A 19,091-nucleotide genomic window follows, 5' to 3' on the forward strand; every position below is an offset into this window, starting at 1 on the left:
TTTATTTATCTTTAAATTTATACCCCACCCTCCCCGAAGGCTCAGGGCAGCTCACAAGGGGCACGAATGCCCAAGTTAAAACATTAAAACAGTACAGAATAATATAAAATACAATAAGTACAATTTCACTAAAATTTACTTTACGGTGCTCCAAAAGTATTTAACTATAAAAGTTCAAGATTGGATTCTAAAATTATTAGCAACAAGCCACAGTAGTAACAATAAATATAGCAGCAACAATATACGTCCATACAGCATTGACCTCTGCCAGGAACGTCTCGCACCCCCAATAGTTCCTGCTCTGAAGATGGTCAATTTGCGGGACTAATGAGGGGGGCGTAGATAGAAAGATGGTGACGATGGTGACATAATGATGATGGTGTAATGATGGTGGTGGCGGTGGCTCCTACTCGAAAGTCTGGTGGAAGAGCTCCATTTTACAGGCCCTGCAGAATTGCACCAAGTCCCGCAGGGCCCGGATCACTTCTGGGAGCTCATTCTACCAGGTAGGAGTCGCCACCGAGAACGCCCTAGACCTGGTAACCGCACATTTGATGTTTCTGGGGCCTGGAATGTCCAGGAGATTTTGATTCCCCGACCGTAGTGCCCTTGGGGGAACATGCGGGGAGAGATCTCATCGCAATTTTGTGATTCTGACCGCCTTCTAGAAGAAGAAAAAACACTGAAAACTGAAAACACAGATTGGTGTAGAAATGTTTGCAGAACTCAGACTGCTGTATAGGCTCATCATACCCTTCGGTGTCTACATTCACAGATGGTTGGGTCTTGGGTCCACAGAACAATAATAGGGCTGCCAACCAACCTCCAGGTGGGATCTGGAGATCTCCCAGAATTACAACATCTCCAGACTACAGAGATCAGTTTCCCCCGGAGAAAATGGCTGCTTTGGAGGGTCCACTCTATGGCATTGTATCCCCTCCCTAAACCCTGCCTTCCTCAGGCTCCATCCCCAAATCTCCAGGAATTTCCCAACCTTGAGTTGGCAGCCATCTGTGTCCTTCTGTTAAGCCCGGTGCTTAAAAAAATAGTCAGAGAGTGATTTCAGCAAAACTCAGGTTTATTTCAGCTCGACGATCACTTCTCTAACACGGTACAACTTCTGATAGCCCGAACAGCTTTTCCATTGCAGCTGCTCGGTATTTAAACATTCCGGGCTAATGTAGCCACACCCACTATACAGTTATCAACCTATCAGGTTGAGCGAATAAGGACCAATCAGAATCTTTCCCGCTTATATACATTTGAACCTGATTGGTCGCATTAGTCTTGGACTTCAATCTTAATGCATTCATGGCAGCATCTGAATACATTACACCTTCCCTTCCGAAAAACCTCTCCTCGGGATCCTCAAGAATGATACTGGATATGGCATGGAAACCTGCAGCAGAAAGGGAGAATCAGTAGACATTGCTCCTCCCTTTTGGTGAAAGCCAAAGTGTCTTCCACTTGCATAAGAAAAGTTGGATACAACTCACTTTTTAATTACTTTTTCCTTCACTGTTAACTTCCTGGCAGAGTTAGGGTTTAAAATGATTTAAGCTATTCAGAGGTCCCTGGTTTCTCTGAAGAAGCTCAATAGAAGTTGGATTTTACAGCCAATATTTGCTCACCGAGCTATGAATGACCAACTTGAGTTGATTCTTAATATACGGCATATATAAAGCCTATCTACATTGGAAGAAGAAAGTGAAACCACTCTGTGAGTAATTCCCACCTCTGATGTTAAAGGTTGCAGTTAGGAACATAGTCAACTCATTTAGGCTGCAGGACCATCAAGTGACAGGAGACCTAAGTGACTGCTGAAGTGAAGAACAGATAAAGGTTGTTGACTAGATGCCAGCATATTTGGAGTGTTTGCAGATGTAAAAGATGCTTTTGCTCGTTTTCATGTTTGGCGTTTACAGCCTATTAAAGTGAATTTGCAGACCGTGACCCTATGCACTGTGGCATGTGTTATTTACTGAAATGAGGGTTATTTAAATACATTGAGTTGAGAAGGGAGACTTTTTTTAAAAAAAGAGAGATGTCAGGTACAAATATGTGCAACAGCTAAATTTGGGGACCAGACGAGCAGCTTCCCGATCAGCTAATCCTGAACTTCAAAGATCTGGCACTATGAACTCCACTGCAGAGATTTCTAACATGCAGTGCCAAGTGAGCTCTTGAATCTGAGAAGTACAACGTAGGCTACCATGTTTAAGCAAAACCTTAGTAGTTAAAGTAGCATGTATGGGGAGATGAGGAATGACACTTTTATTTTCAGGTGAGGATGAATGAAGCCAGTGCTAATGCTTAGGGATGCTAGCCTCCAGGTGGAACCTGGGGACTTCCCTGGAATTACAACTCATCTTCGGACTACAGAGATCAATTCTCCTGGAGAAAATGGATGCTTAGGAGGGTGGACTCTATGTCTTTGTATGCCACTGAGGCCCCTGTCCTCCACAGACTCTACCCTCAAATCTCCAGACATGTCCCAACCTGGATCTGGCAACCCTAAAACCCCTAATGGTGGCTGGGAGGGGGCATGGCCACCTTATCTGGCTAAGTATAAAGCCAGGGTGGGTAACCCACACTAAACTTTAGGGCTTCAGAGTTATGTTGAAGTAGATTGACCACTAATACAGCCTAGTGTAACCTATATATCTGAGGTCTCCAATCTTCGTTTTGGGTGCCGATGCAATTAGAAAGAGACACAGCAGCTCATCCTTAACTGCCAGAACTTTTTCTTGTGAAAAGTGAGCAACAGGCAGTCCAGTTCAGAGATGCTTTGTCTGAAGAAGAAGAAGAAGAAGAAGAAGAAGAAGAAGAAGAAGAAGAGAATGGATTTATACCCCGCCCTTCACTACTGGGAAAGATTGAAGGTCAAAGAAGATGGGGACGGCAAAGGATGAGATGGTTAGACAGTGTCATAGATGCAACGAACATGAAATTGAGCAAACTTCAGAGGACGGTGGAAGACAGGAAGGCCTGGCGTGATCTGGTCCATGGGGTTGCGAAGAGTCGGACTCAACTGTGTGACTGAACAACAACTTCACTACCCAAAGGTGTCTCAGAGCGGCTGACAAACTCCTTCCCCTTCCCCTCCCCACAACAGACACCCTGTGAGGTAGGTGGGGCTGAGAGAGCTCTTGACATAAACTGTTCTTTTTTTCCAAGAACAGCTCTGATCAGAACTATGGCTTGCCCAAGGTCATCCAGCCAGGTGCAAGTGGAGGAGTGGGGAATCAAACCCAGTTCTCCCAGATTAGAGTCCGCGCACTTAACCACTACACCAAACTGGCTCTGGGGGAGGACTGAGGGAGCAAGCAGGGAGACATACACAGGCCATGATTAATACCACAGATTCCTTTCATGTGATCTCTATCAAAGGGTCAGATGCCAGACTGCAAGATGCTGATGAATTGCACTGGCTGAGGTCAGGAAAGTAATACATGTGATTGTTCATGTACATCTCCTACAAATCTTAAGCAATGTGTTGCTGGGGCCTATTCCTCCATGAGAAATGCTTTCTAAATCCAGATCATTAAAGCCTAATTTTTTTTCCCAGCTTGGAAAAGAACTGCAGCCACCAGATGAATGCAACTATTAAATCGGAAACCTTACAACCCTTGCCCATGAGGCTCAATACTCTTAATGCTGTTTGGCAGGCCAAAGGCCCTTTCATACAAATCAGTCCAAATATTTATGAACTTGCTACTGGATGATTTGATGGCCCTGAAAGAAATGCATTAAAAACTGAGCTTTTCCTTCCATTTTGTGCTGCCTATGTTCACTTTGCCAGGAAAAGCTACAGCTGTCTGTTTCTACCGGGATTTCACAATTCTGTGCAATGAGTCAGGGGACCTATAACTACAGTGATGGATAAAATGAGGGAACTAAAATAATCTTGTCTTCAAGGGAGATTTCACTGGGCCATGTAGGTCACGCACATTTTACCTTCCTCAGTTTTCTCATAAAAACAACACAAGGATTTGGAGGATGGGAAGGGAAAGGAACCAACAGAACCTGAATAAATGTTTCTGTTATTAGCCAGCCATTGATGCTAGGCCTTGATGAAACTGCTCAGTGAGGTCCTCACTCCAGGGCAGAATATACTGTAGTTAAGGTTTATTGTGGTTGTTTTATTATCCTTTCTGGCAATGAATTGGACTTGTTTCCTATTTAATATTCACCAAGTCTGGTTTGATCAATTGGAATTGGCTTAAAATGTGCTCGAATCAGGTCAAGGTTATTCTGCTGATTTTGGGATGTGGTAATTTTGGACCTGCGGTGTCCAAACAACAGTGTAATATACTGAAAGTGTCAAATAGTCAGGAAGGACAAGATGACAGCACACATCTTGGCTTCACAAAAAGTAAGATGTGGTTTATTTACTTCACTTATACCCTGCCCTTTTCTCCAATGGGAACCCAAAGTGGTTCACATAGTTACAACATCATTCTTCCCTCCTCTGTTTTATCCTCACAACAACCCTATGTGGAAGGTCAGGCTGAGAATGTGACTGGCCCAAGGTCACCCAAGATTTGAACCTTCTCTGAACAATAGAATGTGCATATTTTGAAAGCACAAAATGGCTTTGCTACATATGTAATGTCTTTGCTACACATGAACATGAACCCTGAAAACTCCAACAGTTCGTTTGCACACACTGTAGCTCAGGCCTGTAGCTACAGTGGGGCCTTTTGGGGCCTGGCCCCCTGACTTATTGCCAAGGCCCCCTGACTTCCCATCCAGCCCAGACCCCCCGAAAAATCCTTATTTTTTTAATGCTGCTATGTGCAGCCACAATGCGCTGTGCCATTGCCATCACCGAGCCTGCCTGCTGGAATCCCGCCCCTGCCCTCACCCCATGACCTCATTGGCCAGCCCCACTGTCCATTCCCACACCACCAGATGGGACACCGCCAGACAGGATACCACCGGATGGGGCACGGAAAAGAAGCAAAGTGGTGGTGATAATGGATGGTCAATCCAGCACCCCGTGTCTCTTGGTTTTCATCCTCCCCGCCTGCTCCGTGCCCCCCCCCACTTTAAAAATCCTGGCTACACCCCTGCTGTGGCTGTGCATACTGAAGCTGTGCAAAAGACACATGCTGTCCCTGTTCAGAACACATGGAGACTGTATGAGTCAGGAGCAATGTTCCCTCTAAACTGTGGAGTCTTGTGAGCAAAAATTGTACTTTGTGAGCTACTGGCATGAAAGTTGTGAGTGAGTGATTTGGCTCCTGCATAGATTAGCTTGCTCTGGAGCCCTCCTTCCTGAGCTGAGACAAAAATGTGTGAGCCGGAGGCTAAAAAACTGTGAGCTAGCTCACACTAACTCAGCTTAGAGGGAACACTGGTCAGGAGAATCTTCATGTGTTTGGGAAGTTTTCAATACACCTGAATATAATGTCAGAAAAAGGTGTCAGTCAACTAACTTCTGCCCTCCCAGTGCCTGGTCAAGTACTTCCAAATGAGGCAAAATCCAGAGAGAGGAGAGGATCCATTACCTGCTGTGCCATATCTGGAGTTCAGACCTTTAAACTGCAGTCCTACAGGATAAGGATGTCTCTTGATAGAGTTCTACTTTAACCTCTCCTCTGCCACCAAATTGCCTCCATATTTAGTGATGTACTGAGTGTGCTTGAACTCTGTAGACTATTACTTTTGAACTAAGGCCTTCCTGCACTCTACATCAGAACATTCAATAGTCCACACATTTGTTCTCCTGACATCCAGCAGAAGCAGGAACAGATCCAATACAAGTAGGGATGGAAGCTCCCAACAAACCCCTGCTGCTGACAGCCCTGACCCACTGCTCATTAGTGTGAGGGGAAATGCTGGGAAAACCACCATCAGAAAAACTATAGAGTTTCAGTGAAATCCTAGAGCAAACCCCCAACACAGTAATGTCACTTCCAGGGTCATGATGGAAGTGCTCTTAGTGATATCATACTGCTGTAGTGATGGTAATCGGAATTTCCCCATTCCCCTTCCGTTGGTTGTGAGTGCTTAGCTGGAAACTGTACATGCTAGGGGTCTGGGAAAATGAAATATGTCTTGGCTGCCAAAATAGGCTGGACACTATTCATTTTGGGGAGGCCATGGAGCCAGGCAAGTGATTCTGCAAGCAAGTATGATGCAATGTCAGAGTGGCAGGTTAGGATCCAGGAGGTTTTACAGACTGCTGAGTGCCATGAGGATTGCTGGGTGATCTTCTCTTAGCCTAACCTACCTCACAGGACTGTTGTTGTGAAGATAAAATGGAAGAGGGAAGAATGATGTTGTAAGCTGGTTTGAGTACCCATTGGGGAGAAAAGCAGGATATAATTATCTCTACAGACAAGCAAATAAATATCCACAATTCATACCAAATCTGGCCAAGCTAGAAGTTTCACATCACTCACTGGTCACAAAGACAAAAATTACATATCCGTTCTGTGGGTATGATGAAACACCTGATTCCCTTCTGTGCCTGAAAAGGGCTCTAAAAGTAAAGCATCACACACACGAACACATGTGAAAACTGCCTACCATTGGTCCTCTAGGATTGCCAACCTCCAGATGGGGGCTGGAGATCTCCAGGAATTACAACTGATCTCCAGATGTCTGTGATTGGCTGCTCTGGAGAGTGGAATCTATGACATTATATTTATGTATTTTATTAAAACATTTAGACCCCACCTTTCCTGGTGGTTCCAGGTGGTTTATACCCTGCTGAGACCCCTCTCCTCCCCAAATGTTGCATTCCCCAGGATTCACCCACAAATCTCCAGGAATTTTCCAACCCAGAGTTGGCAAACGTGTGGTCCATAAACATCAGTAATGTCTACTCAGACTGCTAGAGGCTCTTCAGGGTCTGGAGGGGCCAAAGATTGAACCTGGTACCTTCTACAGGCCAAGCAGATGCTCTACCACTGAGCCATGGCCCCTCCCAAACGTCCATAGTCCACAATAGCTCATTAGGCCTCCTTTCTTTCTCACTTCATAGGTCTAGTCTAAACCCACTGTTTTGATTTCAATTTCCTTGCAAGGCTGCCTACTTAATAGTGTGGATGCTTTTACCATTAAATTCAGCAGCATCTGCTTTCTGTAAACACTCATTATACTGAATCTGGGTTTTCAGCAATATGGGATTACTCAGCGACTATGTAATAAAGCTATAACATTCTCAGAAATAAAACTGTCATGGGGTTGAATATCATTGTTTAATAAACATTCCAGAAGATTCTGCATTAGGGGTAGTCTACTTTTTTGTCATTTGGTATTCACTGAATGATCTTTATAGAAACCACCCAAACACTAATGATTAAAAGGGTAACTGAAACTCTGGACATGAGAGACTGGCTTCTGACATATGCTTATAAATATATGAGTTATTCTTTCTTACTGTGGTTAAAAAGAGTAGCTTAGGCTAGTTAATTCTATTGGAAGACGTTGGCCCTGGTCACATGGGGGGGGGGAAGCATGGCCAAAGCGTGGCTTTTCTGAGCCGCAGAAAAATAGACACGCGGCGGCGGGATCAGACAGATCCCTCGAGCTGCCGCGCAGTTGCTCTCCGACACGATCAGATGCCGGGGGGGGGAGCCATGGAACGGAGAGTGAGGCAGCCAGCTGCGCATGTGTGCGCATGCACAGTTTGGCCAGGAGCCTCGAATGCTGCGGAAGACAGGCGTGCCAGTGATCCCACGGCCGCCCTTGCTGCGGAGCTTCAGGTAGGTAGTACTCTTTTCTAGGGTTTTTTTTGATGCGCGGTTTCACCCGGAAAGGACAGATCGGGGACGGGTGCGTTCTGCTTCCCAGATGTTGCGGTGTGATTCCGCCTGTTTGATGCGCCCCCGATCCATCCCTCTTGCGGGGCAAAACCTCCTGTGTGACCAGGGCCATACTCTTGTATTTAGATGGTGCCAGGGTCTCAAGCAGGCTTCAGCTAAGCAAAAGGTTAATATAGAAATAAATGGTTCTCCTGCTATTAATTTTAAGCCAGATCAATTTTCTGAGCATTGTCATCGATCACTAGGAAAAAAATATAAATCTTCTGCACACCTTTGACTGAGCCACTATTGTGCTGGTGTGCATGCTATCTCTCATGTTGCTATGATAATCACACATTAGGGTTGCCAGGTCCATCTTCATCCCCAGCGGGGGACTTCGGGGGGGGGCATTCTGGGAGGGCAGGGCAGGGCATCCCCAACATGATGACATCACATCGGGGACATTCTGGTTCCAAGCCCCGCCCCCCTGGGGATAGTCCCACCAGCTGCAAGCTGTACTCAGAGGGTCCCCCCTACCCGATCTCCGAGTGGTATTGCTGCTCAGAGATCGGGCACACGGGGCCCTTTCCCGCTGGCTGCCTGCACTTAAAGGGGCTCCCTTTAAGTACGGGCAGCCGGAGGGCTTTGTGCACCCAATCTCCGCTCAGAGATCAGGCGTGTGGGGCCCTTTCTCTTCATTTAAATGAGCTCCCTGCACTTAAAGGAGCTCCTTTTAAGTGCAGGCAGCTGGAGGGCCTTGTGCACCCAATCTCCACTTGGAGATTGGGTGAACGGGGCCCCTTCCCATCGGCTGCTTGCACTTAAAGGGGCTCTGTTTAAGTGCATGCAGCTCAAGGCCCCTGCCTGCCTAATCTCTGAGTGGAGATTGGGCGTGTGACCCGCAGCTGCCCCTCTCCCTCCTCTTTCTCAAGAGAGAAGGGAGAGGTGTGGCTGCCGGTGTTGGGGCTTAGGGGTGGGGCTTCCCCCACCAGCCAGCTGGCCGGCGGTGGGTTGAACCCCCCAAAAAACAGGTGACCCCCACCAAACCAGGGGTCTGGCAGCCATAACACACATTGTGAAATTTTGCATCATAATTACAAAAATAGGGATATGAAGGTTTTGTTGACAGTCCTCAGTATTACATAATATTGGTTGGTTGGTTTGGGAAATGTATAGGATACCTTTCTAGAGACCTGTTTGAAGTGGCTCACAAAGTAAAAAAACAAACATAAAAAGATAAAAACTTTTAAAAGCCATAGCTTTGCTGATAAAACTTCCTTGAAGGGACATAAAGCTCATAAGCAACATAAGAACAGCAAGAAGTTGTTATGGAGGACATTAAAAGCAGTAACAGCTGTTATGTACTGATGGAGCTTGGGTCTGAGCAAAGGCTCCAAAGGCCTTCAAGACTATTGGCTGTGTTGCCGGTAATGACCAATCATATTTGTTGCTTATAATCCAATAGCTGCACCATCAATAGTTACTTTATAAATGGTTCATGCACACGAAGGATCCTAGCTGCCTACTTGGTAATGGTTGTTGCTTAAGGCGCGTGTGGTTTCTACAAGTATAAATTGGTTCCTGTTGAGCCTGTGTCTTTGGTTCAGAAATTCAATAAAGAAGCATGTTATTTTAAAAAGAGCTGCCTTGTCTCAATACTCTGTAACAGCAATAGTCATAAAAAACAGCAGCATGGGGAATATAAAATAACCACTTTAAAAGGATGGGATAAAACTTCAATTAAAACCCTGGACAAAGAGTAAAATGTTGGCCTGCTGCCCAAATGACCGTAAGGCAGGCGCCAGGCAGGTGTCAAGGGGGAGGGAATAACAAAGGCTCACCTGTCACCTACCCTACTAGCATTCAGAAACCAAACACTAATGGCTCCTTCTTTTTATTTATTGTCTTTAATGTTTTTGCAACTGGAGTCATAAACATAGGCTTGCCAAGTCCCACCGGGGGGCGGGGAAACCCCCGCCCCAGAGGCCTGTTCCCCGCCGGCAGCGGATCAGGCCCTGGGGGGAACCCCACCCCCAAAGCACGGGATGTGCCCAGCGTCAGCACGTCGCCCGGAAGTGACGCAGCCACGCCGGGTGCGCCAGGGGCACCAGGGGCGGGGCCGCGGTCATCCGAGGGAAAACTCATCCGGGAGTCCCCTGCTGCGGCTAAATTAGGACTTGGCAACCCTACATAAACAGCAAACCCTCATCCCACAATAAAGCTTGTTCCACAGGAAAACATGGAAGAATTTAAAGGTTGCTACTGCAAAAGTTGTCATGTGATTTGACAACAGCTGCTAGAAATGTTGCCACACTCAGAGTAGCTTGTTTGTCTTCATCTCTAAGTAACCAGGACAATTTTGCTTCTGGAGAGAGGAAGTCCTTATTAAGTAAAGGGGAGATCAGTTCATCTCTTAGAGCTGAAAATTTGGGACAATCAAGCAAAACATGATCCACAGAGTCAATTTTACTGCTGCCACAATTTCAGAGTCAATCTGAGTATGAAATCCCATTAAATCTTCTTGACATCACCGCTGAAGGTAGGGCATTTGGCATGCTAGCATGAATGTCCTTCTGTACTTTGGAATGCCCCCTTCTAATGTTTCTTTGGGAGTGGTTCCACCTTGTCCCCTTTCTGTAGTATTCCCAAGATTTCAGAAGCTCCAGGGAGAATTCTCTTGACCATACCTCTGTAGCTCCTACTCCAAAAAAGAGTCATGGAAAGACATATTAGAAACCTTCCTCACAAGATTTCGCAAGGTATCAACCTGTTAGTGGAAGCAGATAAGTGGCAGTGGATCTAACATCTCCATAGTCATATTAAAAGAAGCCCCAATATTCTGCAAAGTAAAATTTTCAAATAAAGGTCTTCAAGATTATTAACAGAAATGTGGGAGCATTTCAGTATTGGAGAGTTCAGACTGTGAATGTCTGCATTTTGGAAAGTTCCTGTCTGAAGTTCCTGCTCAGCACATAGTTAGCCCTTTTCACCACCATAGCCACCACCTTCCCTTTCCTGCGGAATACCAATGGCAGTTGTGGTGGCAATTAAAAACCTGCTGTGGTAGTGATCAGGAGCCATGACCCTTGGGAAATGCCAAGTTTCCAAGGCTTTAGGGCTATTACTAAGATCTTAAAACTCCTGGGGGGCCAAATACCATTCCTTGGAATCCTGGTTCTTTCGTTGCTCTTTCTGCAGCATTCTAGAACTTAAAGCTACTGCTGCCACCAATACATTTTATGGGCAGCAGACAGGGAGGAGGCTCGTGAGGCATTCAGGCCTCATCCTGTTTCCAATGACATCATTGTTAGCATTATGAGACCTGTAGAGGGAACTTGATCTGAAAACAAGCTAATCTAAGCCCAAACCAACTACAAGCCAAAGTGCATTCATTATAGGTGATCCCTTTCAAAACTAACATTCAACCATCAATCTGTAGCACTTTTCCTTGTGCAAAATTATAGTGGACCAGAAATCATAGTTCTAAATCTTGTCTCAGTCACAAACTCTTGAGGTGGCCTTAGAGTCTAGACACACCAACTCCCTCTCTCAATACATAATTCAGGAATAATAATACTGGCCTTACAGGTAAGATATATGTGAAGTGCTTGGTAAATGCAATTCAGGGCCATAGAATGAATCCATGGTCAACTGCGATTTGAACCTGCCTATTTCTATTTATTTTTATGACATTTTTCTCAGCCTCCGTCCAGTACTAGTGCCTGACAACAATATTTTAAAACCATACAATATTCAACAACTTTTAAAAACTGCAATGTCAATCAACATACTCATTCCTTATCCTACAAGAATATTAAGTGCCAAAAAACTTGCTCAGCAGCATTTATTGATTTATTTAAAGAATTTTCATGCTGCTTCTACAGTGACCTGCTTGAGGCAAGTCACACAAGTAAAAACAATTCTATAAAATAATAAAAACAACAACATAAGCTATCAATATTTTAAAAGGCCACTACAAACAAGCGAGAGGGATAAAAATAGCATAAAACACATAACAAACAGCCTAAGAATATCCATAGAACACTACTCAAGCAAAAGGCAGCTAAAAAAAAGATGAGATTTTGTAAATAAAAGCTTGAAGATAGATAACTATTTGGGCTGGTACCTAAAAGAAAGGCAAGATAAGTGCCAGCAGGAGAGTATTCTAAAGGTGAGGCATACCACTGAAAAACTTCTGTTAGCATTTGCTGTGCAGGTCTTCACTTTTCTTTTCTTTTTTATTCTTTGAGGCTCTCCGCTACAGCAGAAAGCCTACTAGACAAATACAAAAAGAGCTGAAATCACTAGGTCTGAGCCACTCTTAACTGCTGCATTGGACAGTTCATTGGGAGGCAGGAAGGTGTAGGGTTGCCTGCTACTGCAACCCATTGCCTTTTGCCAGTAAATTCAGCAGTGGGAGGTGTTGGGAATTGCCTGGCCCCAACTTGACCCCGCCCTGGCTGCCTGAACTGCAGACCTGACTCATCTATGCAAGAAGGGCTGGGAGAGGGGAGTGGCTGGGATCTTGGCAGAGTGCTCCAACCCAGCCAAGAACAAGGCTGGAAGTGAGGAAGCAGTGGAGAAGGGTGTAGCCCAAAGGCAAGCTCAAGCCTGGACTTGGAGAACGATGGGATGGGAGAGGGTAAGAGCAGCAAGGGGAAGGAGCAGGGCAGAGAATCAAGCAGCAGAGTCTTCCCTTTCCTTTTATGGCTTCCTGGGTGAAGCAGGTGGAAGAGGATTTGATCCAGGCCAGGTGAAGGTGGAGCCAAGGAGTCCCATGAAAGGAAAGGCACCACGCCCGACCAGGAGGGAAAGAAGGGACTGGGCTGTCAGTGTCATGCCCGCAGTGCAGCCCGACCCTGTGGACCCTGACCCCGGGGATTCTGCGCCCTCAACGTCCGAGGGTGAGCTCCCTGTACCCCTTGAATCACCAGACCTTAGTCCTGCGGAGGATGAGCACCAGATACCAGGAGAGTTTACACCTGGAGCCGCACTGGCAGAGCCAAGAACAAGCACCATGCCTCCTGATTCCCCCCCACCAGTGGCTCATTTGCGAGAACAGAGGCGGCAGGACATGGCAACCCGTTGTAAGGAGGCACACATGTGAGGTCAGCGTCCTCTAAGCCCAGAGTACTGACCGGAGCCAGGACCCTGTTAGTGGCCGGTAATTGGCTAATAAGTGGAACAGGCTTTTTAGGTAGTTCTCTCAGATCCCCAACTCGTGCTGGCAACTAGTCTCATAGACAACTCGCTGCACCCCGGATCCTGCATTCCTGTCTCCTGGTTTTCATCCTGACTTCTCAGCTCCTGACTTTGGCTTGCGTAACGTTGTTTCTCCGGCTCCCTGACTACGGACTGTGTATCCTGACTTTTGACGAACGGCTTTTGATTTCTGAACTCTGCATACAATCTCTGGTAACCCTAGACTGCGTTTTGACTTGGTATTTTGGACTCTGCTGACGTTACTCTGTCTTATCTGGTGGCCTGACCTCGGACGGTGTTTTGGACTTTCCGTGCCGTTCCCTGCCCGCCAGCGCAATAATGACAGCCAGAAGGTGAGAGAGAAGGCCAGAGTGAGGCAGTCCAGGAAAGGAAGACGACCAGGGTGCCAGAACCCCCTCTCTTTCCCAGTCCTGAGGCTCGAGTGAGGACCTCCTCCTCATCCCACTTTTGTCTGGGGAAGCAACGGAGGGTGAGGAGTCCACCTGGGGGCAGCAGAGCCTCACAGGGGGACAAGCAGTGTTGTATGTGCAGCAACTTCATTTCCGGCCAAAAACTGGAAGTGATGTCACTGTGTTGCATTAGTTCTTTTGGCCAGAAATAATGTCATTCATTGCCATTTCTGTCTCTCTGTTGCCCCAAGCTTCTCCACCTCTCTTTCCAGCTGATCTCCTCCCTAGTAAGACTCTTGCCAGAGGCTGTTCTTCAAGTACTTTTGTCCTAAGCAGTTTAGGCCTTAAAGACAAGAACCAGAACTTTGAACTGCACTCAGAAACAGATGGGCAGTTAATGAACACCTTTCCACAGATACAATATACGGGTCTCTGCATTTTGGACCAATGGAATGTTTCAGATGCATGACAATCTCTACAATGAGGGCCAGCACAGATCCAGAAGAGGGTCCGGCAAATGGAAAAACCTCTTCCTGTTCATGCTGGCGATATAGATGGTGTACATGGGCTATCAACTGTAGTTGCAACTCTAGGATAAGAATTAAGTATTATTATGAACATTTATGGAGTGTTGCTTATGAAGAGGTCAAATTGAAAGAGCAAGTCCAAGGCCACTTGGCGAGCTTCATGGCTAAGCAAGGATTTTAACCCTTGTCTATCCTCCCCAACCCCATATATTAAACCCCCTTATTTTCATAGAGCCTGGGCCATTGGCATTACCTGTGTTGAAACTCACACCCATCTAAAAGGATTCAGAGTTAACAATCAGATTCAGAGTTAACAACCAGTTTAGAAAAAGGGGGTGCCACACATGTTCAGTCTGCAAAATGATATTTCAGTAAACACATAGAGTACATTTATCTGAATGTTCACAAATGTATGTGGGATCACACATACAAATAAACGGTGTTTATTTTAACATGTAATCACTAAAGTAAACACAGCTGTAGGAGAATGTGATTTGCAAAATTTGTTGCTTCTAATCCAGATACTTTTAGTGGTTCAAATACCCTTATTTTCAGTAAGGATCACCACTGGCAGAACACTGCCTTGTGGAAATCGAAATGTATGTGCAATTTAAGTGCAAGTTTCTCCTGTGGGAAAGAACCTATCTTCCATTATATAATCACATAGCTACGATCAAAATACTGATATTTTTCCTATTGCACTATGTCAGGAATTAAAAGTGCCATCCTAAACAGCTGTTTTAAATTAAATGGAGGCAACACAGTAAAGGAAATTAACATGTGGGCAGTCCCAGTTCTAAAATACACAGCTGGCATTATTGACTGGAAACAAGCAGAATTAGAAGCAACAGATCGCAAAACTCACATGATGATGCATCACTCACTACACCCTAGAAGTGATGTTGATCATCTCTGCTTACCAAAACAATTAGGTAGAAGAGGACTCCTGAAAGTGGTAGAAGCAATTGAAGAAGAAAAACAAGCATTGAATGACTACACTAAGAAAAGCAAAGAGAAGCTTCTAGTTGAGGTATACAGGGCAGACTTGTTTATGGTTACAGAAGCCAAAGAAGATTACAAAAAGATTGCAATTAAAACTCACGTTGACAGCTGGAAGGAAAAGCATTGCATGGGCAATATCGGAAAGACATAGAGAATAAAGTTGATAATGAAAACACCTGGAAGTGACTTCAAAATGGGCACTTGCAGATAGAAACAGAAGGACTCATTCTAGCTGCACAAGAGCAGTGATGACAGCAAATGTCGACTTTGCAAGACAAAGTATGAAACAGTCAACGACATGGTCAGTGCCTGCAGTAAAATTGCTCAAACTGCCTATAAAGAACGTCACAATAGAGCTGCAGCTATGTTGCCCTGGGATCTTTGCAAGAAATTTATGGGGACACAACCCAGATGAAATAATGGAGAATGATGAAAGAAAGATTCTTTGGGACTTCTGATTACAAACAGATAAACACCTGAAGCATAACACCCCTAATATCACAACTGTAGGAAAAAAAATGAGAAATAGGGTTTGGATCGTTGACATTGCAGTCCCAGGAGACAGCAGAATAGAAAAGAAAGGAGAAGATCACAAAACACCAGGACCTACATACAAAGTTAGAGTGCTTTTGGGAGAAGAAAGTTACCATCATGCCAATTGTCACTGGAGCCCTTGGACCAGCACCTAGAAGTCTCAAAAAGCACCTGGACACTCTGGGCATTTAGCAAATCACACCAGCTCAGCTCCAGAAGACAGTGGTGTTTGGAACAGCAAGAATCCTGAGAAGATACCTCTGGAATTCCCAAGAACTTGGTTAGATCTGAACTTGCAGAACGCCATCTACCAGTCAAATACCTGGCTGTGGCAATTCATAATAATAATAGCATGCCATCAAGCCACAACCAATTCATGGCGACCATGTGGTTTCCAAAGCCAGAAATGAGCAAAAGTGACTTGCCATTGCCTTCCTCTGCATAGGCACCCCAACCTTCTTTGGTGTTTCCCATCCAACTACTAACCATGGCCAACCCTGCTTAGCTTCCAAGCTCCAGCAAGATCAGCTCCAACAGCTGCCTCATATTGAGTTAGGTCATTTAGTTAGCTAACCCAGAGCTCTTGGCAAAAGTTCTCCAAAGTCTTAGTCTGACTTATTTCCCTGCCTTGTCTCTTTGACCAAAGGAGACCCTTTTGCTCAAGATCTAAAGAGATGATACAATGTTAGTTAGTTAGTTAATTAAGACAGTCAACAACAAGCACAAATCACAATACACTGTATGCCAGAATTATAAGTTAATGAATCATAAACCAATAAATAAATATATGGGCTATATAACATGATTTATTATTTATGTACTGCATAGAATATGTTTGCGAATTTCACAGGCAGCTGCAAAAAACCTTGCAGAAGAAGCTGTAGTCTGCAAATTAACGCCCATAAGAAGCTTCCTTAAAAACTCTGAGTCACAGCAGACTGGGAACCTTCTGCATAGAGGGAGAATAAACTTAACACGTATTTCCTGATAGAACTGGCAGGAGAACATATTTGTTTGTTTCAACAACACCAGCACCACAAGGACAAACCCTCTCTAACACAGGAGTCTTTCTATATCTCTTCTAAAACACCGCAGAGGGAGCTACATGCCACCTACCTAGAGAAAATGCACTGTGATGGGTAGGAGACTCTAGAGATGAAAGGTAGGCTGCCAGAGCTACAATAGATCTGGTGTTGTCTGGAGCAAAAAAATTGGTGCTCTGCTAATATCACATTGCTGTTCAGTATCTAACACCCTCTGTTTAATGGACGCAATAGCCTGGTCCAGTCTCATTACTACTAGGTGGGGGGGGGGGAAACCTAGAGTTGTCAACTTATGATGAATCCCAAAGCTTTACTCTGCTTTTTCAACCTTGTCCTAGATACAAATCACAGCTCAAACCAAGCCATACAAAACCAGCATAATTAATCAGGATTTAGGGGCTTCTGCACAGGACTCTGTGATTCAGTTCCAGGGCATGGATAAAAATCCATGACATTTCAGAGAACACTTGAAAATACACTGAAGAAAACAAAACAAAACAATGTTGCATCTCAACAAAAATTAACGTGCAACCAGTATTAAAGATGTTGCTTCTGGTTTCGATCTCCCAAAACCCTTTAAGTGATGATTCCAGACAAGAAACTGTCAAAGTTCTACATTCCAAGCACGTATTCTACCAGAGAAGGAAGGCAGACCCCACTTTAGATTCAGAGGCCGGAAATAATTCACAGCAGTAAAATACTATGTCTCTTCATCTCAGGCTCTTTTCCCCTCATAAATTTAACAAGGGTGGGCATGATGGTGGGAAAGATCTGGTTTGTCCCAGAAGACGCTGAATCAGGAAGACGATCCAATGCATGTCAAAGATGGCTCATCTGCAGTGCATAAATTAGGATCCCCATTCACTAGAATGGAGAAAACCGGTCCATAGTCATATAGCTTGGATCAGCACTTCCATGAAAGGCACGGAAGCTTCTTTTTATGCCATAGATTTATGTGTACATGAATTAGTATCTGAATCAGGGCACGAGTCTCTTGATGCCTCTTTTTCATTCTTGCAATGGAAAGTTGGCTCCTTTGTCTACAAAAAGGTTATTATGAGCCATACCAATAGAGGTTTCTAATTTACAATGATACTATGATGCTTTATGTCATCATAGTCCTACAGTGCAATGCTACGAAGAGTTACTCCAGTCTAAACTCCACCTTGTAGCCCAGAGACACTGCCTTACTTGCAGGTAGCCCTAAATAACAGGACACCCCACTTCTAATCTGAACCAGAGACCCACAAAGTCAGGAAAAGGGTCTCCATTTTCAGGTGGCACAAGGCAGCCCACAGAGCAAACCTCCAGCCTTCCCCCTCCACCCAGAAAGGTATGCATATGAAACAATGAGTTTCACCAGGTAAAGGATCTACATTTCTAAAGGCTATTCAGAGGCCACCTGGCGAATAGCCCTTCTGTCTCCAGAACTTCACCTAGTCCTTTTGTATGCACCTATGTCTATGTGAAAATATCTCCACAACCAGGGCTCTAGTCGGGGGGGAGCTCTCAGGTACGGAGCTCCGGAAGAGAACCTCTAGGGGGCGGGGCGGTCACGTGGTGAAGCCCCGCCCCCTTCTTTACCCCGCCCTCTGCTTCGATCCTCATTCCGTTTGGGAATGAGGATGAAGCAGGAGGGTAAGTAGCCGGGCCTTCTGACACACTTCCGGTGATGTCAGGGGGTGTGGCCTTATGTCACTTCCGGTATGGTCAGGGGGCGTGGCATATGCAAATAAGTTATGCTAATGAGTTATGCTAATGAGCTCCGGCAGCTCTTTTTCTACAACAAGACCCCTGTCCACAACTGTCCTTCCTGCTCCATCCCTCATAATACCGAGATAAACCAAATGTTTCGTGATCCTTCCTGAGGCTAATCAGGGACTCATCTCCCAACTTTTGTCTAAAACTGGGAACCTATTCAACCTGCCCTGGTAGGACAGTCAGTGGTCATCAAATCCATTCAACCAGCTCCAGTACAGTCATCCAGCACCTGACTAATCCCCTAAGACTCTGTCCCCCTAAAACTTCATTGGTCACACCTAGGTCTTGCTCCTCCTGACACTGATTGTTCGAGGTAATCTTTTGTCTTCACCTGGGACAAGCCCCTCAAGACCTCCTATTGGTCTGCATTGTATTCCAATGTCTATATCCATCCACGCACATGACCACCAAGGTGTGCACACGAGACAGTGCCTATACTTTGAGTACACCCCCAAAGTCTCTTCTTTGGTCCTTCCCATAGTGCATAATGCTGGCCGTTGGCACTATTCTCTTCACCTCTGCTTTCTTAGTTCTGTGTTGCTTGCTCTTTTTGAATGCTTAATGTGCTTGTAACTTGATAAATTCTTCAATAAAAACTATTTAATTTACTCTTCAAATGTGGAGTCTTCCTACTGTACTGGACCTTGGTATAAACTGGTGTGTGATTCCTGATACCCCTCTGGCCTCCCCTGCTAATTTCTCCATCAATGAGGCAGGCCATTGGCAGTAACAACCAGCCTTCCGGATTAACTTGCAAAACATCTACAGTGACTTTTGAAGTCACCTGGACTGAGTTTCTAGGGTAGCAGTAGTATAATTAGATGTTGTTAACATCAACAGCAAACTATCTTGACC

The 19,091-nt window shown here is 45.1% G+C and overlaps 1 protein-coding gene across 1 annotated transcript in view; it reads right to left on the reverse strand.

The window, feature by feature from the left end:
• The window catches only part of LOC107114159 (angiopoietin-1-like), a 116,871-nt gene that overhangs the window by 96,355 nt on the left and 1,425 nt on the right, over nucleotides 1-19,091 (reverse strand). The window contains exons 2-3 of the mRNA XM_015415597.1: nucleotides 13,789-13,958; nucleotides 11,940-12,029 (exon numbers count right to left, since the gene is read on the reverse strand). Of these exons, the coding sequence (XP_015271083.1) occupies nucleotides 11,940-12,029; nucleotides 13,789-13,958 (260 nt within the window). The remainder of the gene's footprint in view (nucleotides 1-11,939; nucleotides 12,030-13,788; nucleotides 13,959-19,091) is intronic.

The sequence above is a fragment of the Gekko japonicus genome, unplaced genomic scaffold, assembly GCF_001447785.1.
Source record: "Gekko japonicus isolate JY-2015 unplaced genomic scaffold, Gekko_japonicus_V1.1 scaffold2533, whole genome shotgun sequence".
In the NCBI taxonomy this organism is placed as follows: domain Eukaryota; kingdom Metazoa; phylum Chordata; class Lepidosauria; order Squamata; family Gekkonidae; genus Gekko; species Gekko japonicus.